The sequence below is a fragment of the Marmota flaviventris genome, chromosome 2 (genome assembly GCF_047511675.1).
Source record: "Marmota flaviventris isolate mMarFla1 chromosome 2, mMarFla1.hap1, whole genome shotgun sequence".
NCBI classification, from domain to species: Eukaryota; Metazoa; Chordata; class Mammalia; order Rodentia; family Sciuridae; genus Marmota; species Marmota flaviventris.
In genome coordinates, this window is record NC_092499.1 from 79333722 (window position 1) to 79356081 (window position 22360).

Sequence of the window (22360 nt, forward strand, 5' to 3'; positions counted from 1 at the left end):
CTTCTATCAAGTGTTAAAACAGCTTAAACAACTAGAAGATTAGAACATCCTCAAATAAGTGACATGATTATAGCATGATCATTTGATTAATGATTACTCATTGTTTTTATTTCTGCTTCTTGCTGTTTGGGTTTTTGTCATTATATTGCTTGGACTGCCAAAAAATTGAAATGAAAAAGAATTAAAGTTAAATTACTTTTGTTACCTAACTGTTGTTTTTAGTGTGCTAAATAGCTGAAGTTATGTGCGTGATTTTAAAAGTATGTATTGTTTATTATTAAGGGAGAAAAGAGTTGATTTATGAAGGAAATGTAAACACCTAATCTGCCTCAAATGTTTTTTCTTTTTTTGCTTTTGCTAGGAATTATGTTAATTCTCATCACCTCCAAAAGCCTTTGAGAGGATTAGCTGCATAGACCAATATTGTTCTATATTAGTCAGTATTAAGCATATGATGTCACCTTGTTCCTCCCCTCCTCAAGCTTTTCTTTGGAGGGAAGGGGGGGGGGCGCATTTTGGGGCAGTTCCCAAAATACTGTGGCTTAAATACCACTAGCTGACACACATGATTGACAACCTTAAACTCCCAAACCTGTTTGAAATGGGTCAAATACTCAAGCGCTGCAGAACAATGCAATTCAACCAGCAATTCCCCATAAAAGAGAAAGGGGGTGTGATTAGGTTCCAGCAATTAAGCAAGTTATTGCAAAAACAGTTTGGTGGCTTGTTTCTGCAATAGGCACAAGTTAAGGAGTATTTTCTTTCTTAATTTGCTCCAAAAAAAGCTATACTGTAAGAGGTAGGATAAATTACCAAAGCATGAAGCACCTGGAGCAAATATTAAGGGCTTTATGGAGGTCCTTAGACTGACCTGCAGCATTGGTTATTGATGGTTAACCCTGCTGGGAACGATCGATCAGAATTTGTGTGAGCCTTATTGAGCCACAGGAAAGGAGATGCAGGAGGGAATATAAGCTTCTAATAAAAGAAACGCAGCAACAATAGCAGAGGAACAGCTCTGCCTGGTGACGTAATGGCTGGCAGAGGTCCAGCTTCAGCAGAGCTGCTGCTACCTCAGCATCCAACCTCCCTCAACACAGTCCAGCTTCAGCGGAGCTACCGGAGCTGCTACTTCTGGCGTTGCTACTTTGTTGCTGCCACCAACCCCTTACCTTACAGGACCAGAACACTGAACAAAAGGGGTTGTCCTGCTGTTTTTAAGTTGACAGAACACACATTCTCTTACTCACACTCCGCCAAGCCCTTCAGTAACCGAATCAACCAGATGCTTAAGTTTAGGGCGAAAACACTGGCGCACACTCCAGGGGTGCCTCAGTTTACCCAGGCTGGTCTCGAGTCCGCCTCTCACTGTTCCCCCGCCCCCCAGCCGCCTGCCCTCGGCGGGAGTTGATGGGGCGGCTCCGCTCACCGCCTGGGCTCCCGCAAGTCGGTCCTCCCGCCTTACCTCCGCCAGGTAGAGGTTGAGGAGACAGAGCGTGGAGAACTGGAGACAGGAGGGGAAGCAGTAGAGCAGCCAGTGGGGGAAGAAGTGCAGGTGAGCGGGCGGCCGGAGCAGGGGCAGCGAACCGCTGAGCGAGAAGGCGGCGGAGAAGAGGGTGGTCCTGAGCGCTGCCCACAGGAGACAGAGGAAGAGGCAGAGGCTCTGGTAACTCAGCCGCCGCTCGCGATACAGGAGCAGCCGCCACAGCTGCAGGTAGGCAAAGGCGAAGAGCGCGGCGTAGAGCAGGGCGTGCAGGACGCTCAGCGCCAGCTGCACCGAGCCCGGCACCGCGGCGCCAGAGGCGGCAGCGACGGCGCCTCCGCCTCCGCCGCCCGCGCCGGGCGTCGAGGGTTCGCGGCCGGCAGTGGGGGCGACGGCGGCCGCCGGACCCGGCACTGACACCCTCATGAGGGGGGTGGGGGACAGGCGAGGGAGCGCGGGAAGGAAGGGGCCGGACTCCGGGCCGCCGTCGATGGGGAGAAGGCTTGCCCTCTTACCCCCCACCCACCCCAGCCTCCAACCCCAGGAAGCGCCGTGACAGGACCCGGAGCCCCGCGCAGAGCAGCCGCGGCTCCCCCCTACCCCGCCTTCTCTTCTCCGCCCCCCCTCCCCCCGGGGGTCTCGGCTCCTCCTGCTGCGGCTCGGCTCCGTAGCTGCAAAAAACAACTCTCGGCTGGAGACAATCAGCTGAGAAACCCGAGCATTTGAGGCGCTCGCTCCGCACCGTGGGCTAGCACCGATTGGCCCAGGCAGGCACGCCCCCCAAGCGCCGCGCTCGAAAGGCCACGGGCCTTAGAACCCGTCACTCCGAGGTCTTGAGATCCGATTGGGCGTCCAGTTTCCCCGATTTCTGCCCCCGCTCCACTCCCTACCCATACTGCTGATTGGCCCAGCAACTGCATCGCCGGCTCGCGCCGGCGGGAGGACTCGGTTGTCGTCTGTCACCTGGGGTGGCTCTCGCTCCGCCCTCTGCGCCTGCCATTGGCTGGGGAGTCCTTTACGTAAGAAGCACGAGGAGAAGGAGGAGCCTCGGGTGATGTTTTTTTTGCTCCGGTGACCGATTCCACGGAGAGGGTGGCGGCCACAGGCGGGGAGGGTGCGGGCCGTAAGTCCTCACAGGTAGGCGTAGCTGTGGCCGGCCTCCTGGAAAGCCGGCTGCTGCCCCGCCTTCTGCCTCCAACTTGGTCTCAGGAGGCAGGAACCCTCGTCCGTGGGTTTGGTCCGGGTCCATCCCCGTAGGTCTTGCATTATATATATGTATACAGGTCTCAGGCAGGTAGGTGGCAGCGCGGGCCCTTCAGATATGGTTCTATTTTTTTTTTTTTTTTTCTCTTCTGTCTGCAGAAATGGGTATTCAAACCTGGCGGCTTTCCTCTAGCAGGGGCTGCACCGCTAAACTCTGACTTAGCACTACTGCTTCTGGGACACGGAGGGGCCTCACCCGGACCTTTCTGAAGGGCATTTTATTTATTGATTTATTGATTGATTGATTGTGTGAGCTGTAGGAAACCGGGATGTGTGGGTGGGATGATGTGACGGGTGAACCGAAACTCTTGAGTTAAAAGACCCCCTTCCTTTGGAAACGTCCTTTAATAACGAACGGTGGTAGGATCAGAGGAATGTCGAAGCGATCTGTGAGTAGAAGGTTGTTCTTTGAAAGAAAATTTGGGAAGATGCCTCGGGTATAAATTTGCGGGGGTGGGGTTGGGGGGGCAGAATCAAAACTAATGATTGTCTAGAAGGAAAGGAGAATAGCCTGCTTCTTAAATCCCACTTGTGTTGAAGCCTTATTCCTGAATATAGGAGATGGTGGCGCTATACCTAGGTCTGAGAAAGCTACAAAATAAATGTTATGTTACTGCTTATGTATAAACGAGAAATAGTTATTCCAACATATTCCACACATAATATTTATTGATTTTTTTGTGTGTGTTTGGAAATAAAGGGAACAAAGTGGTGAGAGATTAAGAGGAAATAATTTATGTTTTTGGAACGAACAGCACATCACACATTCAGTAACCTTGTAAAAGGTACTTTACTGGAGCAATCAAAACAGTCTTTCCTCACTATTCTTTGTCCTATGCTTTGCCCAGGAAGAGCGTTGCTCTCTTTTTGCTCAAGTAAGTGGTCCACATGGAGGGACTTTAAAGTCTGTTTTGTACTCCAGATTCTGGGCTAGTAGTTCACCAGGCTCTAGGTACTGCTGCCGTGTGGGTTCTTTCTAGGTATAATGACAAAATGATGGATGAGTGTGCCTGATACTATTATGTAGACATTCTCAGATGAAAATTCAGTGGAGCATGTTGACCAGTGTAGGGTACAGTAGGGTACAACTTACTGAAAGAAGTTAACAGGCCTGATCCAACATCAATACTTTGAAGAAGGAACCTATTATTTGGAATTTAAGAGAATCAGCAGAATTGATTCTTACAGAATATGGTTAGGGTAGCCTTAAAACAGGTGATAGAATGCTCATGACAGGAGTGAGGTAATTGATTGCAGCTGTGTACTTAAGCACAAAATCAGTTATGTCATTTTAAGCATTTGTCAAAATCAAGATTACCATTTGTTCTTCAGCATGCCCTATTTGTGCATCTTCCATGATCAATGAAGTATGAATTTAAGTTCAGGAAGAGGTTTTTTTTTTTTTTCCTTTTTCTCTTCTATTTTCTGCTCAAAATGGTGATAAAAAAACATCCAGTTTGTACTCACACAAATTTGCTTGTGAAACTCTTTTTCTCCTTGTGTGAGAGTAAGTATGGACACATTTTTCCTTTCTTTCTCCCTTTTTTGGGTGAAGAATGTGGGGTAAAAATACAGGATTTTCTTTCTACCTGCTTAGAAGGACTCTGGCAAAATGTCGACTGCTTTTATTGCTTCCTTTGGGTCCTTGGGTTTATTAAATAATAAACTGTTGAGATTTAATCAACATTTTATTAGAGGCTGGTGCAGTGAGCAGGTTCTGTTCTTCAGTAGCAGCATTAAACTGTAAGTAAGCTATTTTTTGACAGAATGTTTTTATAGGAATTTTGTAAGCATTATATGCCCCATTTGTTGCAAAATATGGAATGTGTCTTTTCCCAGAGAATAGTGCACACAGATCTTGATATAATTTATTTAATAGTTATAGTTGCTAACTACCTTTTTTTCTTGACAGGGTAAGCAATTGATTTTATGGTTAATCACAATGGAACTTTAGTCCTATAAAGGGGAAACTCATCAAGGATCCCCTAGAAAAGCTTACTGCCAGGTATTCTAAAATTTAAATGTATTCAAGTGCACAAAGGTTGAATATTGTACTACTGAGAGGGCAGATTACTCTTTAAAAGCAGAACTGTATATTACTGTACACCAGACCCAATACCACAATGGGACTGATTTAGCTAAAGGAGGACTACCAGCTGTTCTACCAGCCTAAGGAGCACATAGAGGCAGATTTGCATCTGCCTCCCCACAGGAAGGCAGGGTTAATGACTTTCACTTGAAGTACTTCCTGTTTTAAGCTCTGTGGTGACTTTATTAATATTCTATTGCCGAACCAAAGAAACAAACATCCCCTCCCCAAAACAACAAAAACCCCCCAAACAACAACAAAAACCCCTCATGTTGTCATTTGCTTATTTTTTGTGTGTGCAAGCTTTAGCTCTTTTTGTACTGTAGCCTCACTGACCCATTCTTATAGTGCTTGTTATTGTCTTAGTTTCAAGTCAGTCATTCTTTCCATCTTTTAGATCACTTTTGCATGCATACTTATTTAGAGTTTAGGGGTAAGACTAAAGTTATATCTTTTTTGTGACCTCTGATTACTGCTTATAGGATTATTATACTGAAGAATTAAAGACCCTTCCAGGCTGAAAGTTTAGAGGTGTATGTGTGTTGTGTTGTCAAGCATTCTGTAACACTTACTTGTGACTTCTTTATTTTGCCTTTGGCACCTGTTGTGGTAATAGTTTCATTTTGAAGAAGTATCTTTACTTTTAGAATCTTCCTATAGTGGAAATGGGTCAACTTCCTGTGAATTCTTTGAAATTTAGAATGGGTGTTTTGCATTCAAGTCATTTTCCTCTTACTTGTTATTTAGACCTGGTGTAAAAATAGGCAGGTTATATTGCGATAACACCTCCAAAACTTTAGGGATTTAAGTAAACTTTGTTTTACGTTCACGATGAGTCAGCTGGGAGTTTTGCTCCATTTTGTTTTATTTCTGGGACTTGAGTTGACAGAGAAGGCCTCATTTTGAGTATTACCAATCATCAGAGCAGAGAGAAAACATATCATGCTTGACACATGTATATCAACTCTCAGAATTTTCCAGAAGCTATATGTCATTTTTTGCATTTCATTGATTAAATTAAGTCATGGCTGTACCTAACTCAGGGAGGTATAAGTTTAGCATGTATAGAGAACTGGAAACATTTGGACAGTCCGATGTTCAGTCCACACATCTTTTACATCCTATATGCAGTTGATTTCTTCCCAGTGGAGATAAACCAAAAATCCCATCCGGTCACGTGTCACAATTAAAGTCCAGGATTTCTAAGTAATTCTCAATAGTGATAATTTCTTTATCTGGTCTAGACATGAGTTATCTGTCTCCTAATCCATATGTTGAATGCATAGGGTAATGTAGGGACAGATAAGTTCCCATATGGAGAGGGGAAGAATGGAAAACATATACCAGACTGTAGATTGTAGTAATTTGCAGATGTTGCCAGGGATCTTGACTTCTTCCCTACATTCTATGGGCAGTTTTTTTTTTTTTTTTCAAATTGAGTGTAGTTTGAATATTTGGCAAACAATAAAAATAAGCTGTAGGACAAGTAAATATAAAAACCAGTTTGAAATTTATTATTAGTCAACAGATACAAAATTACTCTGTGAAATTTCTAGAAAAGCTTCTAAACACACTGGATTTCTGTATTTATCTCATTATTGTAGCTCATTAACAAATAGTTCTTATTCTGCACATGCCCTAGAGCATAGTTCTTCATGGTCTTTGGCTTTGCCCTATGAGAGATCCTGCCATTTTTATTATCCTTGGCCACATCTGAGATTGGCTTTGGACAATATGGCTCTTTCTGTGGTTGAGCAATTTGTTCAGCATGCTTTGATGACCATAGAAGGGTGGGGGCTCAAGATTATTTTTGGTTGTGAATAGCTGGTCTCTTGAATGGGTTCCAATTATCTTTTAATACCTCGTTAAATATGACCAACAGTGACCACCACATAGTATTTATTTTCTGTCTTTCAGCCTCTTTTCTTAGTGCAGTAAATAAATTCATTAGCCACAGAAACCAAGGTGCATGTTAATTGTAAATTCATTAAATACACATCACCTCCAAATTATTGTAGCAATGGTTTTATCAAATATTTTGTCACATGGATAACTTGATCTGAGTACCAGTATTGGATAAATGTTTCCTTGAGTAGGTCCAGAATAGTTTGTGTTCACTTGGATCCCTAGCCAGTGTTTTGGGATTTTTTTTGTGAAGGCAACATCTCGATTCTGGTTTGCATACCAATGATGATAGATTAGCATGTGCTGCAACAACTCCTTCTCAAATCTCCATGGCTTAAAGCAATAGGTTTATTTCTTCCCTATGTCACATGCTCATTACACATAAGCTAGGAGTTCTCTGTGTTAAGCTCAAACTGACAGAACAGCTACCATTTAATCATTTCTAGTGACCCTGACAGAGGGAAATAAAAACTGTTGTTCAGTGAATTCTCCTAAAACTGTTGCCTAAAGGAGAAATGACTTCTCCTTGCATTTTTTTGATCACATGATGACTGTTACTAGCTTTACTGGAAATGGAGGGAAGAGGGAGCTAAGTGAGTCCTACCTTATACATGGGAACTGGAATTGTATTAATGATCTACCATATCAAAGAAACAAAGTCACAATTCTTTAAAGGTACTCATTACTTTTTTTTTTTTTTTTTATGTTCTTGTTTTGTTTTGTTTTTGTTTTTTTCAGTGCTGGGGAAGGAATGTAGGACCTCACCGTGCTAGGTAAGTGCTCACCCTTGAGCTGAATCCCCTGTCCCAAGGTTCTTTAATTTTTGAGGCATTAACTATTGTTTTCTATTTCCTTTTCTAATTACTAAAGGAAAAAACCTCATGAATAGCTTCTATAACCAGGGGAATGGCGCATGCCTATAATCCCAGCAAATGGGGAAACTGAAGCAAGAGGATCCCAGGTTCAAGTCAGCCTCAGCCAATTACTGAGACCCTAAGCAATTTAGTGAAATCCTGTTTCAAAATAGAAAATAAAAAAGGGCTAGGGATGTGGCTCAGTGGTAAAACACCCCTGGATTCAATCTCCAGTACCCTGACAAGAGAAAAAACAAAAACAAAAACAGCAACCAAATATGTTCTGTGTCTTTGTCTTTATTCTGTTCTTGCTGGGATTCTCTTTCCCCATGCACATTTCCTTTTCTCTAAAGATCTTTTAATGAGAAGAGCATGTTTCTGGGAAAGTCCATTTTATTTTTCATGCATGCGATAATGCTCACTCTTCTGTGGCCTGAGAGGGTAGATTGGATTAATATGAGTAGAAGGTATGGGAGATTTGATTACACATGGTTGATAACTTTTTAAGACAAAATAAAAGTGTACACTATTTAAAGAGATGGTACTCTAAGGCTTCAAAAGTTCCCTTGGTATCTACCCATGCCCCCAGTTACTTCTTGTTTAGAGATAGTTACCTTTAACTGGTCATTGTTTTGGCATTGACTTTCCTTTTAATAAATATGATTTTGATCTTGTGAAAGATAGATTTAGTGCTCTTTCATCCCTTTATCTCACCCTGTGTGCTCCCTTTCTGTCTCCTACCTTCTCACTCTTATTGTTATGGTTTTGGTTAAAGTTGATCCATGCTATATTCTCTGCTTTATGTCATTTTTAAAATAATCAAATTTATTTAAAAATCGAAACAAATTGCAGAAATTACTACTGAATTCTTATGTTTAAAATTAGGTAAGAATAATCACCAATGTCTATAATGGACCAAGTGCACAGTACTTTCACATGTATAATCTCCAATTCAGTGTTAAAATGTCCAATTTAGTGTTAAAACAATGAATTATAATCTCAAGGACAGGAAAGATGATATTGAATCTTTCAGTTGTGATCTTACCTATTGTTTTACAGATTATAGTTATTTCATATAGTAATGAATGTTAAATAGTTATTCCCTTAGCAGTAGGAATGTATTTCCCTCCAGAATGTAAAGAAAATAGTGGATGACCTATTTAAAAACATCCCCATTAATGTAAAGTGGCTTTAAAATAGGGTGGTTTAAAATGACAATAATGCATGATCAATTTTAATGTCAGGATACCTCTTAATTATGTCATGAAAATTACATTTTTATATGCCTCGCACAGTTCTTATTCATCATTTTACTTTGAGTTTTTGAACACTTGACTTATTACTAAAAAATTACTAGCAAATTTGTTCACTGGTATAAACTAGCTCTAGGAAGTAACCCATTAATTATTAGCTCCTTTTTTTAGGAATACTTGTACACTATGAAGAATATATGTACTTACTGATAATATTGAATGACTGTATTCAGTTTATTAAGGGTTTTCCATTTTTTTTTATCATTTTATTCTTTATTAAAAAAATTGCCCATATGCTTATGAATATATAGAAATAATTTTTGCTATTTTTCCATTGCCTATTTTGAAATAGTATTCTTGCATTTGAAAGATATAAGTCCTATTTGAAATAAAAAAGAATTAAAACAAATTTCTCACCTATACTTGTGAATATTCTTTACCTTCTACAAGTAGGGTATTTTTATATTGTAGTACTTTTCCTAAACAATTTTCTTTTAAACATAGGTAATATAGATCACAAGAGAAGAACTTCCTGAAGTTGTTCAAGAAAAATTTGAAAATAGCAATATAGAAGACAAAGAGAATTGACAGCAGATATAGAGGGCAGCATGGAAGTAAGTACACCAGGGAAGAAGATGAGAGGAGGATATCTAGGTCAAGTCTGAGATTAGAAAATAGAATTGAATTAAAATATGAGTTGAAAATACTTCAGATTCAAAGCAGTATAAAGAAATCTAAGTCTTGAACATTAAAAAATATATATCTTTAGAAATAATGTACTCTTAGTAGATATATTCTAGAGGATTTAAAGTAAATAAATGGGCTGGGGTTGTAGCTCAGTGGTGGAGTGCTTGCCTAGTATGCGTGAGGCACTGGGTTATATCCTCAGTGCCAAATTAAGAAAAAAAGACACAATATCTTTGTTTATCTACATCTAAAAAAAAATTAAAAAGAAAAGAAAGTAAACATAGTAGATATATTTTGTATGTATCATTCCCTTCTTAACAGGATTTAGTAACTATTTGAATGTTTATTGTAAGTTAAGTGTGGATAGGCAGAATAAAAATGTCCAATTTAAAAATGGGTCTGTTGCCCCAGCCTCTTGGATTGCTGGGTTTACTGGGCCTGGCTAATTTTAGAACCTTTAAAGGTGACAATTAGCCTAATATACTCAATAAAATATCTGTGAAACTCAGGTTACCAAATTGAGAATTTTTCAGATATCTTTGGTTTCTTTTGCAGTTATCAAAAATCAATAGCATTATTAAATTAGTGCCATTTTATGTGCATGCATGTATATACACATCATTCTCCCTCAAATTTTTTACTAGAAGGAAATAGTAAAATTCTATCAAAATCAAAATAATGTAAGAAATAACTTGTAGATTTAACTTTATTTAACAAATTCATTTAATAACTTTGTTGGATACCTATTCTGTGCTAGGTATTGTCCTAGGTAATAGAATACAGCAGAGAACAAAACAGACAGATTCTCCTGCTCATATGCAACTACAGCTGATGATGTCTTCTGACTTCAGTATATTTAGAGTTGGGATCTCTTTTATCATGATGTGCATTTTTCATAAATCAACTGAAGATTCTGTGCCAGAACTGAGTCCTCAGAAATATTTCAGCACATTGCAACCAGGAAAAGCCTCTCTAGCTTATTTTTGTCAAGCTGGTAAATATTTTTAAAATTCTAATATTCTTTTGATGTTTATATTACTGTGTAGTCAGTATTTGCTTAAGTGGGAATTTCCTGTCAAGATTAACCATATATGCTACAAAGCTGTCACTACAATTTACCTGCCTTGGTAAATCTGAACTCTGCTACCTGGCCTGTAGTGTTTCGCTGGTCAAGTCTCTTAGCTTCCTTCTGTTTCTTTTGTTGTCTATTATGAGGAAATAATAATTGCTTTCTAGGTGTGTTGTGAGGATTAAAGAAGTTTACTCATGTTTAATTCATAACAACTATTGTTTTAAGGATTAGTTTATGATGTAACATCTGAATTTTATTTAGTCATTTCTTAAAGTATATTTTCTCATAGTTTAGCATGTAAATATTTTTTTAAAAATTAAAAGCTAAAATGTAGTATTAGTAATGCTTTAGAACTCAGCTCTAGCTGTATCATTAATTATACTGAATTAACTAATATAACTATTGAACAAAACTAATAATTGTAAAGGTCTCATGTAATATTTCATTCCTTAAAAATACTATTCTATTCTTGGAATTAGTAAATGAAGTGAATCCACTTTTCCGTTAGCTCCCTTTTTATAATTGTAACTTGGTATTTTAAAATTATTTTGAAAAGTTTGTATATGTGTGTATGTGTGTTGTGTATATGGCATTAAGATTGGAAGAAATATGCCTAATGTTAGGTTCAAATTAAATGTTTATTATATATTTTTAAGTAGGATTTTTTGAAGTTTATAAAGTTAAGTATATCATGATAAAAATATTAGAAAAAACATTAGAAATAATAATAATGAGGTATGTGTTAGAAGCTAGTTGGTCAAATAGTATATTTCTTCTGTTTGCAGATTTTGGCTTTTACTTTAAAAGTTTATCCTTTTACAAAGGCAACCTATAAATATTCATAAAACATTTCTCATTTTAGATTCACCAAGTACCTCTGTACTTCTTGAAGAACTGAATGAGGCTGCTAAACCTCTCCAGGACTATGGGATTTCAGTTGCAAAGGTAGAAAGATATTTATTTTCATAAAATAATAGTGACAGACATTTTACAACTGTATGGTTTAAGTTGAATATCTAAAGATACTTTCTTTTTCCAAACAGGAAAAACATTTTTTTTCTTTTTTTGTATAAGAATAAAGAGAGTCAGAGAAAGATAGTTTCATATTATTGTACAATATAGTACATACAGAGGAAAGACTTTTTAAAATTCTTTAGCCTAGAATTTAGTTTTATTTCATAAGTCATTCCATTAAAGTGAAGTGTCATTTTCAAACCTACAGTTAAGTTTTTGTTCTGTTTTATTTTGCCTGACAAATATCTCAACTATTATTAAATTTCTATTAGTGCAAACTGGGGTAACGGAATTAAGGTAACTGAAGAATTTTTTATTTTCTAAGTCTTTATAATTGTTTTTGTTGTACTTTTTCACATTTTTTAGAACAAAGTTTAACAACTCAAATATGTTTTTTAACTTTTTCTCAGTTTATAGCAAATTTGAATATTTTCTATCATAGGGAATTTCCACAAGCATCTTGGATTAGATTGCTACATACTTCTTTCACTTAATTTAAATTTATAGTTTGTATATAAGAAAACTGAATGAAAAATAACATAATGATATTAAATTCTTTTAGAATATTGTCTACCTGACTGTTCTTAAAAAATGCATTCTAAATGCTTGCATTTATTCTTTCTTAGTTCATTAACCCTCATCTCGGAGATGGTTGTTACCTTAGTTTCTGCAGCTAGACTTCCTAAGGCAGGAAAACATAAAAAAGGTTAACTAACTTTGCAATATATACCTTTAAAAAGTCCATATATTTTGGTGTCAGTTTTGTACATCCAGAGGTCTCAGTTAACTTTGAACAACTGAATCCATTCTAGAATAATAGCAACTCTCACTTCCCAGGAGGTTTGATTAAAAATTTTCAACTGAAATTTCAAAATAAAATAGTAGGTTAATATGAAACTGAAAAGGAATAATGATGCTGTTAATGTAATAACTAGCAGACAGTACTTAGTACTGTGTATCTAGCAACTGGAGTAGAATGATTAAAGTTTGTGCCCACATTGTTAGATTTATTAACTAACATTACTTAAATTCTTTTTATGGTCAAGAATGCTGTCTGGAAAGGAGATACTGTTGAATGAGACAGGCCCCTATTGAGTACCTAGTTCAGTCCTTAGCACCTAGTAAATAGTAACTAATATTTGTGGAGTTGAAATGAACTTATTATATTCATTCTTCTTTTGGATGGTAAGATAACTAAGACCTAATACTTTTCTTTAGAGAGTATATATCCTAAATTGTGGGGGATAAAACACATTTACAAATCATTTTAATAACTAAGAACCAGATCATTGCAATAAGAGATACAAATAAGGTGCCTTGGACGTTTAAAGGAAAGAAAACCTATATCTGATTGTTGAGATGGAAAGTTGCAAATGATATTGGGAAGACATCATGAAAAGTAACATTTGAGAACTTCTTCAAATTAAGATTGCCAGAGGTAGAGGTTGATGAGGAAATTGCTGAAGTATACTTGTACTGAATATTCCAGGTACGACAAAGATCTGACAAGCTGGATACAAAAACCAAATCCAACTGTATGCCATTTAGAAATGTGTCTAAAATAAAGTCTTCAGAAATCTTCAAAGTAAATGAAGAAATCAAAGTATCATTTGTGCAGATGATAACCAAGAGAAATCTGGCATGGTTATGTTACTACATCAAAGTCTATTTTAAAACAGAAAAGCATTCAGTTACCTTTGACTTTTCTTTCATAACCAGTCCATCTACTAATACTAGATTGTACTGTCAGAACTTTTCAAGTCTGACCACTTCCTGTACCTTCACCTTTACCTTTCCTTGTCATCACTTTTCATCTGGGAAACCACAGTAGTCTTTTAATTATTGGCCTTTCTCCTTTAACTGTTGTTCCAATACAAACTCTTCTCCATATTTAAGCAGGTGTCTTAGAACACATTGCTACCCTGCCCAGAAAGGCTTTACATTATAGTTGTGATAAAATTGAACCTCCTGAGTACTGTAGAGATTAACTTTGTCTCTGATTTCATTTTCTATCCCTCTGCCTTGGTGTAACACATACAAATCATCTGTTACTTAAGCCTACTAGAGGTGCTGTTACCACAGGGATTTTGCAGTTACTTTCCCCTCTTAGAATTCCTCGTGAACATCCTTATATTTATATGAATTGCTTCAGTTCTTTGAGCAAATATCATTTCCTCAGAGAAGCCTTCTTTGATTACCTATCTAAAAAGACTTTTTCTATACTATCCCTTTCCTATTTGTTAAAGTGCCTGACACATATTAATTAGGTTTTTAAATTGTCTCTACTTTTGGAACGTAAATTCTAAAGATAAAGATTTTTTTATTTGGGATTTAACTGTATCACCAGTTACTAGAACAGTAACTTATATGGTTCAAGTATGTGTTGAAAAAATGAATGAACGGACAAACTTATTATTATAATGTCAAACCATCCCTACACTCTGGACTTAAATTCACTTTTTGGTTATGGCTATACTCTTTTAATTTTTTTTCTTTATTTGCAATAACAGGGGACAGGGTCCCCAGAGACAGGGCCTTGCTAAATTTTGTTCATGTTGTGATCCTCCCATCTCAGCTTCCCTAGTAGCTGAGATTATAGGCATGTGCTTCTGTGCCAAGCTTCTTTTTTGGCTGCAGGGGCGGGAGTGGTTTACGGGGTATTGAACTCAGGGGCACTTGACCACTGAGTCACATCCCCAGACATATTTTGTATTTTATTTGGAGACAGGGTCTCACTGAGTTGCTCAGCACTTCGCTTTTGCAGAGGTTGGCTTTGAACTTGTGATCCTCCTGCTTCAGCCTCCTGAGCTGCTGGGATTACAGGCATGCGCCTGCCATGCTTGGTTCCTGGCTTCTTTTTAATTCTAATTCTCTATGCCTGACTTCTTGGTGTCAGTTCCCCTTTTGAAGTTTTTTAAATAAATGTCACTTCCCCAATTATCATTCTATTTTCTCAAATTATTAAAATTAAATTGAGCAACAAAAACTTCATCTTAAAGCAAACAAAAACCTTACCAAATCCAAAACAAGTGTTCTCTTAGCCTTAGTTTTGCTTAGTAGCCACCAATGTGCCCTATTTAGAAAGCCCTCATTCTCTTTATCTTTCCTTTCCCCCTACTGTTTTTACACTCAGTCTTCTCCCTACTTTTACTTATTTGTGAAAAGTCTCTTGAGTTTCTTCTGCCCTTTTTCACTTTACTTCAGGTCCCAGTCATTCTTCACCTGTAGTAATGTACCTATCTTCTTATCTTTGTGCTCTTTCACCTTCCATTTTATCTTCATGTTGCTGCCAGGGTTATGTTTCTGCATTAAATCCAGATTATAAACTACCCAGGGCTGCTGTGGCTGCTCTAACATCAGGGACTCGGCTTCATTTTTTTCTGTTGCATTGTCCTTAGTTAAGTGACTTCTTCTTTAGAGAGGCCTAGTGGTCCATGATTGCCTTTGGCATTCTGTCTGTCTTGTCTCCTTTTTGTCAAGAAGTGGTAAAGAGCAAGAATATCACTCAATCCCTCCCCTTTTAAGAACCTCCCAAGAATTCCAACCCAGTGACCTCTCCTAACACCCTTTGTCCATCGCTACCTATTAGGGAGGCTGGCAAAGCCTTTTAGTGGAACATTTGCTTTTAGTAGTTTTGTTAATAAAAGGGGGGAGGGATATAGGTTTGAGATAGGAAATTGAGCCACATCATAGGTATGCCATACCTGTGTTCAGCTGCCAAGATGCTTTCATGCTCCCAATTTAGCATGCACTTTTGTGCTTCCAGTCACCTCACTTCACTGTGCTGGGGATTGAACCTTGGGCCTCATCTTACACTGAGGGTCCCCTCTGCCCTGACCACTTCCTGGCTTTTCTATTTGCTTTTATGTCTGGCCTTAAAGATATCTTTCCTTTTCTACCTAGTTACCTCCTATTTGTTCTGTGAAATTGGATTAAATGTAAACTCTTAGGTATAATTAAATATAACTCTTAGGTGCAAAAGTAGTTCCTTTCTCTGCATTTCCTCATATACTTGGATAAGTTGGCAGTTATAGCATACAAGTTAAAAAAGAAAGAAAGGAAGGAAGGAAGGAAGGAAACCAGAGACCTGGAAGGCCCAGAGTGAGGGTCTCACACACCATGGGAAAGCTTTGCAGAGCCTTGGATATGAGGAGGAGGGTGATAGCTGTGGCAGAAGTGGTGACCAAGGCAGGAGATGATTAAGGAAAGGTGCCAGAAAAAGTCCTTTCAAGATAGTTTTGAAGACATAAAGAAGCAAATGAAGGAGAGAAGGAATAAAAGCTTGATGGGATTGGCAAACACAAGTCCTTTGTAGCTGCACCGTGCCAAACAGCACTTCTACATTCCTGAAAAATTACCAGCCAAACAACAGAATGTTAGTTTTAGCTTTGGAAAATGAAAAATCCAAAGTGAGAAAAGCCCAAGATATCATCCTACAGCTGAGAAAAGAACGTTACTACCTTGCATGTCATTTATATGCATTGAAAGAAAAACTTAGTTCACAACAAACAGAAGAAGCTTTTCTGAACGATGGAATATGACCCTTTGGAATGCACTCCAATAGTGATGACAACACCAGGAATGTATTTGTGGAGAATTCACTGTAAATTCTTCTTGAAGAAGCTGACCTTCTAAGACAAGGAGAATCATTCCAAATGGAAGAGGAAATACCTACTAATTCTTCAAGACACACTGGGGGGCTGGGGATGTGGCTCAAGCGGTAGCGCGCCCGCCTGGCATGCGTGCAGCCCGGGTTCAATCCTCAGCACCACATACAAATAAAGATGTTGTGTCCGCCGAAAACTAAAAAATAAATATTAAAAAATTCTCTCTCTCTCTCTCTCTTTAAAAAAAAAAAGACACACTGGGATGTGATTTTGATTCAGATAAAGCTGAGTCTACTGATAATGCATTACCTGGAACTGTATCTCTCCATTATCATTTAAAGGCATTTTAATCATCTAAAGTCAATTGAATACCTCAGATGACTTTGAAACCAGTCATTTGGAAGGGCAGCATTTTGAATTGGAAATAATTAGATATGTAGATCCAGTAGCAAACATGCACATACCTGAAAATGTAGAACAAAATGTTTGTGGATGGAACTAGGGTCAAATTAATTTATTACTAAGGCTGATTCGCCCAGGCAAGTTTACTAAAACAAAAGAAGTTATTTTGGAATTGGAATCTGAGCAAACTAAAAGTAAGCATGAAGATGCATAAGAAAGAAAAAGAGAAAAGAAAAGCTAATATGAGAAAATAAAAATTTACATCAAAGTATAAAGGGAACAAAAGTGAAAATAAAAAAAAGTTTCAAAAAATATTGGATGAAAAAACTTTTTAGTTTGAGTAAGTCCCATTTGTTGATTCTAGTTATTAACTTTTGTGCTATGGGTGTCCTATTGAGGAATTTGGAGCCCGACCCCACAGTATGTAGATCGTAGCCAACTTTTTCTTCTATCAGACGGCGTGTCTCTGATTTGATATCAAGCTCCTTGATCCATTTTGAATTAACTTTTGTGCATGGCGAGAGAAAGGGATTCAGTTTCATTTTGTTGCATATGGATTTCCATTTTCCCAGCACCATTTGTTGAAGATGCTATCCTTCCTCCATTGCATGCTTTTAGCCCCTTTATCAAATATAAGATAGTTGTAGTTTTGTGGATTGGTTTCTGTGTCCTCTATTCTGTACCATTGGTCCACCCGCCTGTTTTGGTACCAGTACCATGCTGTTTTTGTTACTATTGCTCTGTAGTATAGTTTGAAGTCTGGTATCGCTATACCGCCTGATTCACACTTCCTGCTTAGCATTGTTTTTGCTATTCTGGGTCTTTTATTTTTCCATATGAATTTCATGATTGCTTTCTCTATTTCTACAAGAAATGCCGTTGGGATTTTGATTGGCATTGCATTAAACCTATAGAGAACTTTTGGTAATATCGCCATTTTGATGATGTTAGTTCTGCCTATCCATGAACAGGGTATATTTTTCCATCTTCTAAGATCTTCTTCTATTTCTCTCTTTAGGGTTCTGTAGATTTCATTGTATAAGTCTTTCACCTCTTTTGTTAGGTTGATTCCCAAGTATTTTATTTTTTTTGAAGATATTGTGAATGGAGTGGTTGTCCTCATTTCCATTTCAGAGGATTTGTCGCTCATTTCAGAGGATTTGTCGCTAAAACAATAAGAGAGGTAAATAGGGAGCCTACACCCTGGGAACAAATCTTTACTCCTCACACTTCAGATACAGCCCTAATATCCAGAGTATACAAAGAACTCAAAAAATTAGACAATAAGAGAACAAACAACCCAATCAACAAATGGGCCAAGGACCTGAACAGACACTTCTCAGAGGAGGACATACAGTCAATCAACAAGTACATGAAAAAATGCTCACCATCTCTAGCTGTCAGAGAAATGCAAATCAAAACCACCCTAAGATACCATCTCACTCCAGTAAGATTGTCAGCCATTAGGAAGTCAAACAACAACAAGTGCTGGCGAGGATGTGGGGAAAAGGGTACACTTGTACATTGCTGGTGGGACTGCAAATTGGTGCAGCCAATTTGGAAAGCAGTATGGAGATTTCTTGGAAAGCTGGGAATGGAGCCACCATTTGACCCAGCTATTCCCCTTCTTGGTCTATTCCCTAAAGACCTAAAAAGAGCATGCTACAGGGACACTGCTACATCGATGTTCATAGCAGCACAATTCACAATAGCAAGACTGTGGAACCAACCTAGATGCCCTTCAATAGACGAATGGATAAAAAAAATGTGGCATTTATACACAATGGAGTATTACTCTGCATTAAAAAATGACAAAATCATAGAATTTGCAGGGAAATGGATGGCATTAGAGCAGATTATGCTAAGTGAAGCTAGCCAATCCCTAAAAAACAAATGCCAAATGTCTTCTTTGATATAAGGAGAGTAACTAAGATCAGAGTAGGGACGAAGAGCAGGAGAAGAAGATTAACATTTAACAGGGATGAGAGGTGGGAGGGAAAGGGAGAGAGAAGGGAAATTGCATGGAAATGGAAGGAGACCCTCAGGGTTATACAGTGGAGGGGGTAGAGAGAGAGGAGGGGAGGGGAGGGGAGAGGTGGGGAGGGGGGATGGTGGAGGATGGGAAAGGCAGCGGAGCACAACAGACACTAGTGTGGCAATATGTAAATCAATGGATGTGTAACTGATGTGATTCTGCAATCTGTGTATGGGGTGAAAGTGGGAGTTCATAACCCACTTGAATCAAAGTGTGGAATATGATATGTCAAGAAATTTGTAATGTTTTGAACAACCAACAATAAAAAATTAAAAAAAAAAAAAGAAAATAAAAAGGGATAGACATATAGCATGGTGGTGAAGTGCCCCTGGGTCCAATCCCCAGTGCCAAACAACTCCCCCACCCCTGTAAACAAACATAGAATCAAATAAATTCTGATTAAAATGCAAAAAAAAAAATATTGGATGAATTTGTCAGTTTTTGTGATAACTTAAAAATTTTAATTGGGAAGATGGTATTCATTTCACTCCTTTGGGACAGAAAATAAGTATTGATTATAAAAAAGAAGAAAACAATAATCTGTAGAGTGTGTTTGTGAATGGAACAGTTCTGGGGATGATTCTGATGACCTCTATCTGTCCCCTTGCAAGTACACTCAAAATCTTGTTACCAGATCAGATAGGAGACCAGTCACCAGGCCTTGATCTTAAAGAGCACTAAAATAAACAGATGAAAAATAGAGGATTTTAAACCAATAAAAACTCCTCCCAGTGTATCTCCTGAGACTTACCAGTCATCTACTCTGGCCTGAGGGTTATCACTAATGCCTCCTTGCATCCTACAGTGAAAATGAAGAAACTTTCTTTTTCCAAAAAAAAAAAATTAAGAAAGTGCAATGGAGTGTCTGCCTAAGCATAGGTGCTCAGCCAGTGTTAGGAGCCAACACTGACTTTGAAAGTAAAAAGAGGGGAAGGACCCTTATATAGATTTGTATTTTTTTGAATTCTCCTATTTTCAAGTGGAAGAAGGATTTGAGATTTCAAAAAACTGTGAAGCAGCTGGGCTCGGTGGTGCATGCCTATAATCCCAGTGGCTTGGGAGGCTAAGGCAGGAACCTTGAGCCTCATCAAAGCCAGCCTCAGCAAAAGTGAGGCGCTAAGCAACTCGGTGAGACCCTGTCTCTAAATAAAATATAAAATAGCCTGGGGATGTGGCTCAGTGGTCCAGTACCCCTGAGTTCAATCCCCAGTATCCAACAAACAAACCAACTACAAAACAAATGCAATAAATCTTTTGTTGGCTACTGTTTAAAATTTTCTTTTGCTCCAGTAGAAAATCTGTAAGACCTTACACAAATGTATGGGACTGTTGCCATAGAATAATCTCTTAACAGGGCCCTAGATTGTGAACATTGCTTCAAAACTATATTTTATAATTGTTTAGATTTCTTAAGCTGCTTAAAACCCTTTATAAAATTCAAATTGAATTTTATACCGACATTTTGGAAATAATGATTATTCAAATTATTCTGGAATTTAAATTCTTTTCATAAGCATGGGATACTAGAGTAAAGGATTATTTTTTTAAGATTAGATGAAGACCTTTGGAAAATCTTTATAAAATCTTGGAGTAAAATCCTTGACTTTCACAGTAAGATAAACTCCAAGTTGTTTGTGTTTCCCTTATACCACTGTTGTATTTAATTCTTCACATAAAATGTATATGGCATTATGATTAGAGAATCCATGGATATTTGGGCTCATGGATTAGGTGACAAGTTATGAATGCTAAGTGTGTGCTATTCAAAGTGATGCCTCAGCAAAATCATAAATCATTATGTCATGGACTTCCAGCCAGGAGAGCCTCTCTTATGTAATTGAAAGCCTCTACTGTTAAATATGTGAATACCAAGGGCTTCCCCTGTTTTTTGTCAACCAGTGAGAGTTCAGAAAGCTTAACATCCATACTTGTACATATCCCTTTAAACTTAAATCACTGAAGGTTGACTGTTTTTAAAGAACAATAAAATTTGTAAAAGATAGCACATGTATTTTCCTTCTGTTCTTTAAATATCAGGTAGCGTAACTGTTTATGATTGTCTTATTTCTAGCCTTCTCTATTCTCATCCTTGGAATTTCTTCTCTCCACCTTGATGTTAGTCAAACCTAACATCTCTGTCTTGAACATTTTTGTTGTGCAATCTTGTATCTCTGTGTATTTCTTATCAGCCATGCTCAAAATAACTTCTCATTACTCGAAGTGTTTCTTTTCTCAAAGTCACTGATACATCCTATTACCCCATCTTATTTTTTCAACCATTCCTTTTATACCTATTCATTAAATTCATGGAAACACTCTAGAGTTGTATTTTAACTATGAATAAATCTAATTAAAATTTATTTTCTCAGACTGACCATATAACTCAGTGGTAGAGTGGCAAAATGCTCATGGGTGAGATCCTGGGTTTGATTCCCAGCATGGAGTAAAAACAGTGCTAAAAATTCAATTTCTTAGTTTCTGTAGCCACATGTGATGGTGATCACAAAACTGTAGACTATGCAGATATAGAATATCTCCATCATCACAGGAAGTTCAATCAGACGATGCTCTTTTAGGCTAGCAGCAGGCAAACTATGGCCTATGGGCTCAGTCTAGAATACTGCCTGCTTTGGGGTAGTCTACAAGCTAAGAATGGTTTTAGTATTTTTCAGCATAAATGTTTTAGAACCAAGTCTGATGACAGGACACACTAACTTTAAATCCCAATAAACTATCTACATAATTTCCTCAAATTTTGCTTCTTGGCCTGTGAAGCCTAAAATATTTACTTTCTGGTCATTTATTAAGAGTTAGCTAATTCCTTTTCTAAAACATTGATTATTGTTACTTTTACTTTACACATCATTCTCTTCTGATACTTTGTGATATAACTTTGGTACCTCATCTTCCTTTCATACCCAGAAGCATTCATTATCCTAAAATGGTGTTATAGTTTTGTATTTTTAATGTTTCTGTATTCTTGGCTGTTACCGTTTATCCATAGACTGTATTGTTTTGTGTTTTAACAGTTTACATGAACAATATTGTACATATCCTTTAACAACTGACTTTTAACAGTTTTTGAGATTTATCCATGTGGATTAGATTATCTTCCTCACTTTAAAGGATTATATAAGTAATCCTTAATTATTTATTAATGATTTAATAAACATACAAAAAGAAAATACAAAATTGCATTGGATACAAGATGACATGTTTAATTGTCCTTGTTTTCATAACCAGGAAACTTGCCTTTTTGTACATACCTTAAACCTTAAATATAATCTTTTAAAGGTTAATTGTGTCAAAGAAGAAACATCAAAATACTGTGGAAAAGAAAAGGATTTGATGAAAGCATATTTATTCAGGTAAACTGTATTTTTGAGTGTGATGTGCAAATATACTTCTCAATATTCAAGCATATAAAATGTCACTAAGCCAAAATAAAGTTGTTTTTAGTGGGGATCATATGAAGTTCAGTAAAAAATTGAAGTAAACTGGGACATGGTGGCTCATACCTTTAATCCCAGCAACTTGTCAGCCTCAGCAATTTATTGAGACCCTGTCTCAAAATTTAAAAAAATAAGGAGGACTGGGGATGTGGTCCAGTGGCTATGTGCCACTGGGTTAATCTCCGGCATGCACACACACACATACAAAAACTCTATAAGTAATAGATTTGCTACCTAACCTCTC

At 37.7% G+C, this 22360-nt stretch overlaps 2 protein-coding genes and 1 pseudogene across 9 annotated transcripts in view; 2 read left to right on the forward strand and 1 right to left on the reverse strand.

Annotated features, from left to right (window-relative positions):
- Nucleotides 1–1909, reverse strand: part of Gpr137c (G protein-coupled receptor 137C) — a 51279-nt gene extending 49370 nt beyond the window's left edge. The window contains exon 1 of the mRNA XM_027929599.2: nt 1466–1909. Within this exon, the coding sequence (XP_027785400.1) occupies nt 1466–1909 (444 nt within the window). The remainder of the gene's footprint in view (nt 1–1465) is intronic.
- A 654-nt stretch (nt 1910–2563) lies between these two features.
- Txndc16 (thioredoxin domain containing 16) overlaps nt 2564–22360 on the forward strand; it is a 99831-nt gene continuing 80034 nt past the window's right edge. For 4 of the 8 annotated variants that reach the window (XM_071608042.1, XM_027929847.2, XM_071608046.1 and 1 more), the window contains exons 1-7: nt 2566–2777; nt 4659–4751; nt 7479–7513; nt 9352–9461; nt 10292–10528; nt 11469–11551; nt 21959–22032. In XM_071608042.1, the coding sequence (XP_071464143.1) occupies nt 10351–10528; nt 11469–11551; nt 21959–22032 (335 nt within the window). In that variant the 5' untranslated portion in view covers nt 2566–2777; nt 4659–4751; nt 7479–7513; nt 9352–9461; nt 10292–10350. Of the gene's footprint in view, nt 2778–4658; nt 4752–7478; nt 7514–9351; nt 9462–10291; nt 10529–11468; nt 11552–21958; nt 22033–22360 lie in introns of those variants that run through there. The other 4 variants (XM_071608044.1, XM_071608045.1, XM_071608043.1 and 1 more) reach the window with 4 other exon arrangements.
- LOC114088265 (shugoshin 1-like) lies at nt 13930–20083 on the forward strand (annotated as a pseudogene).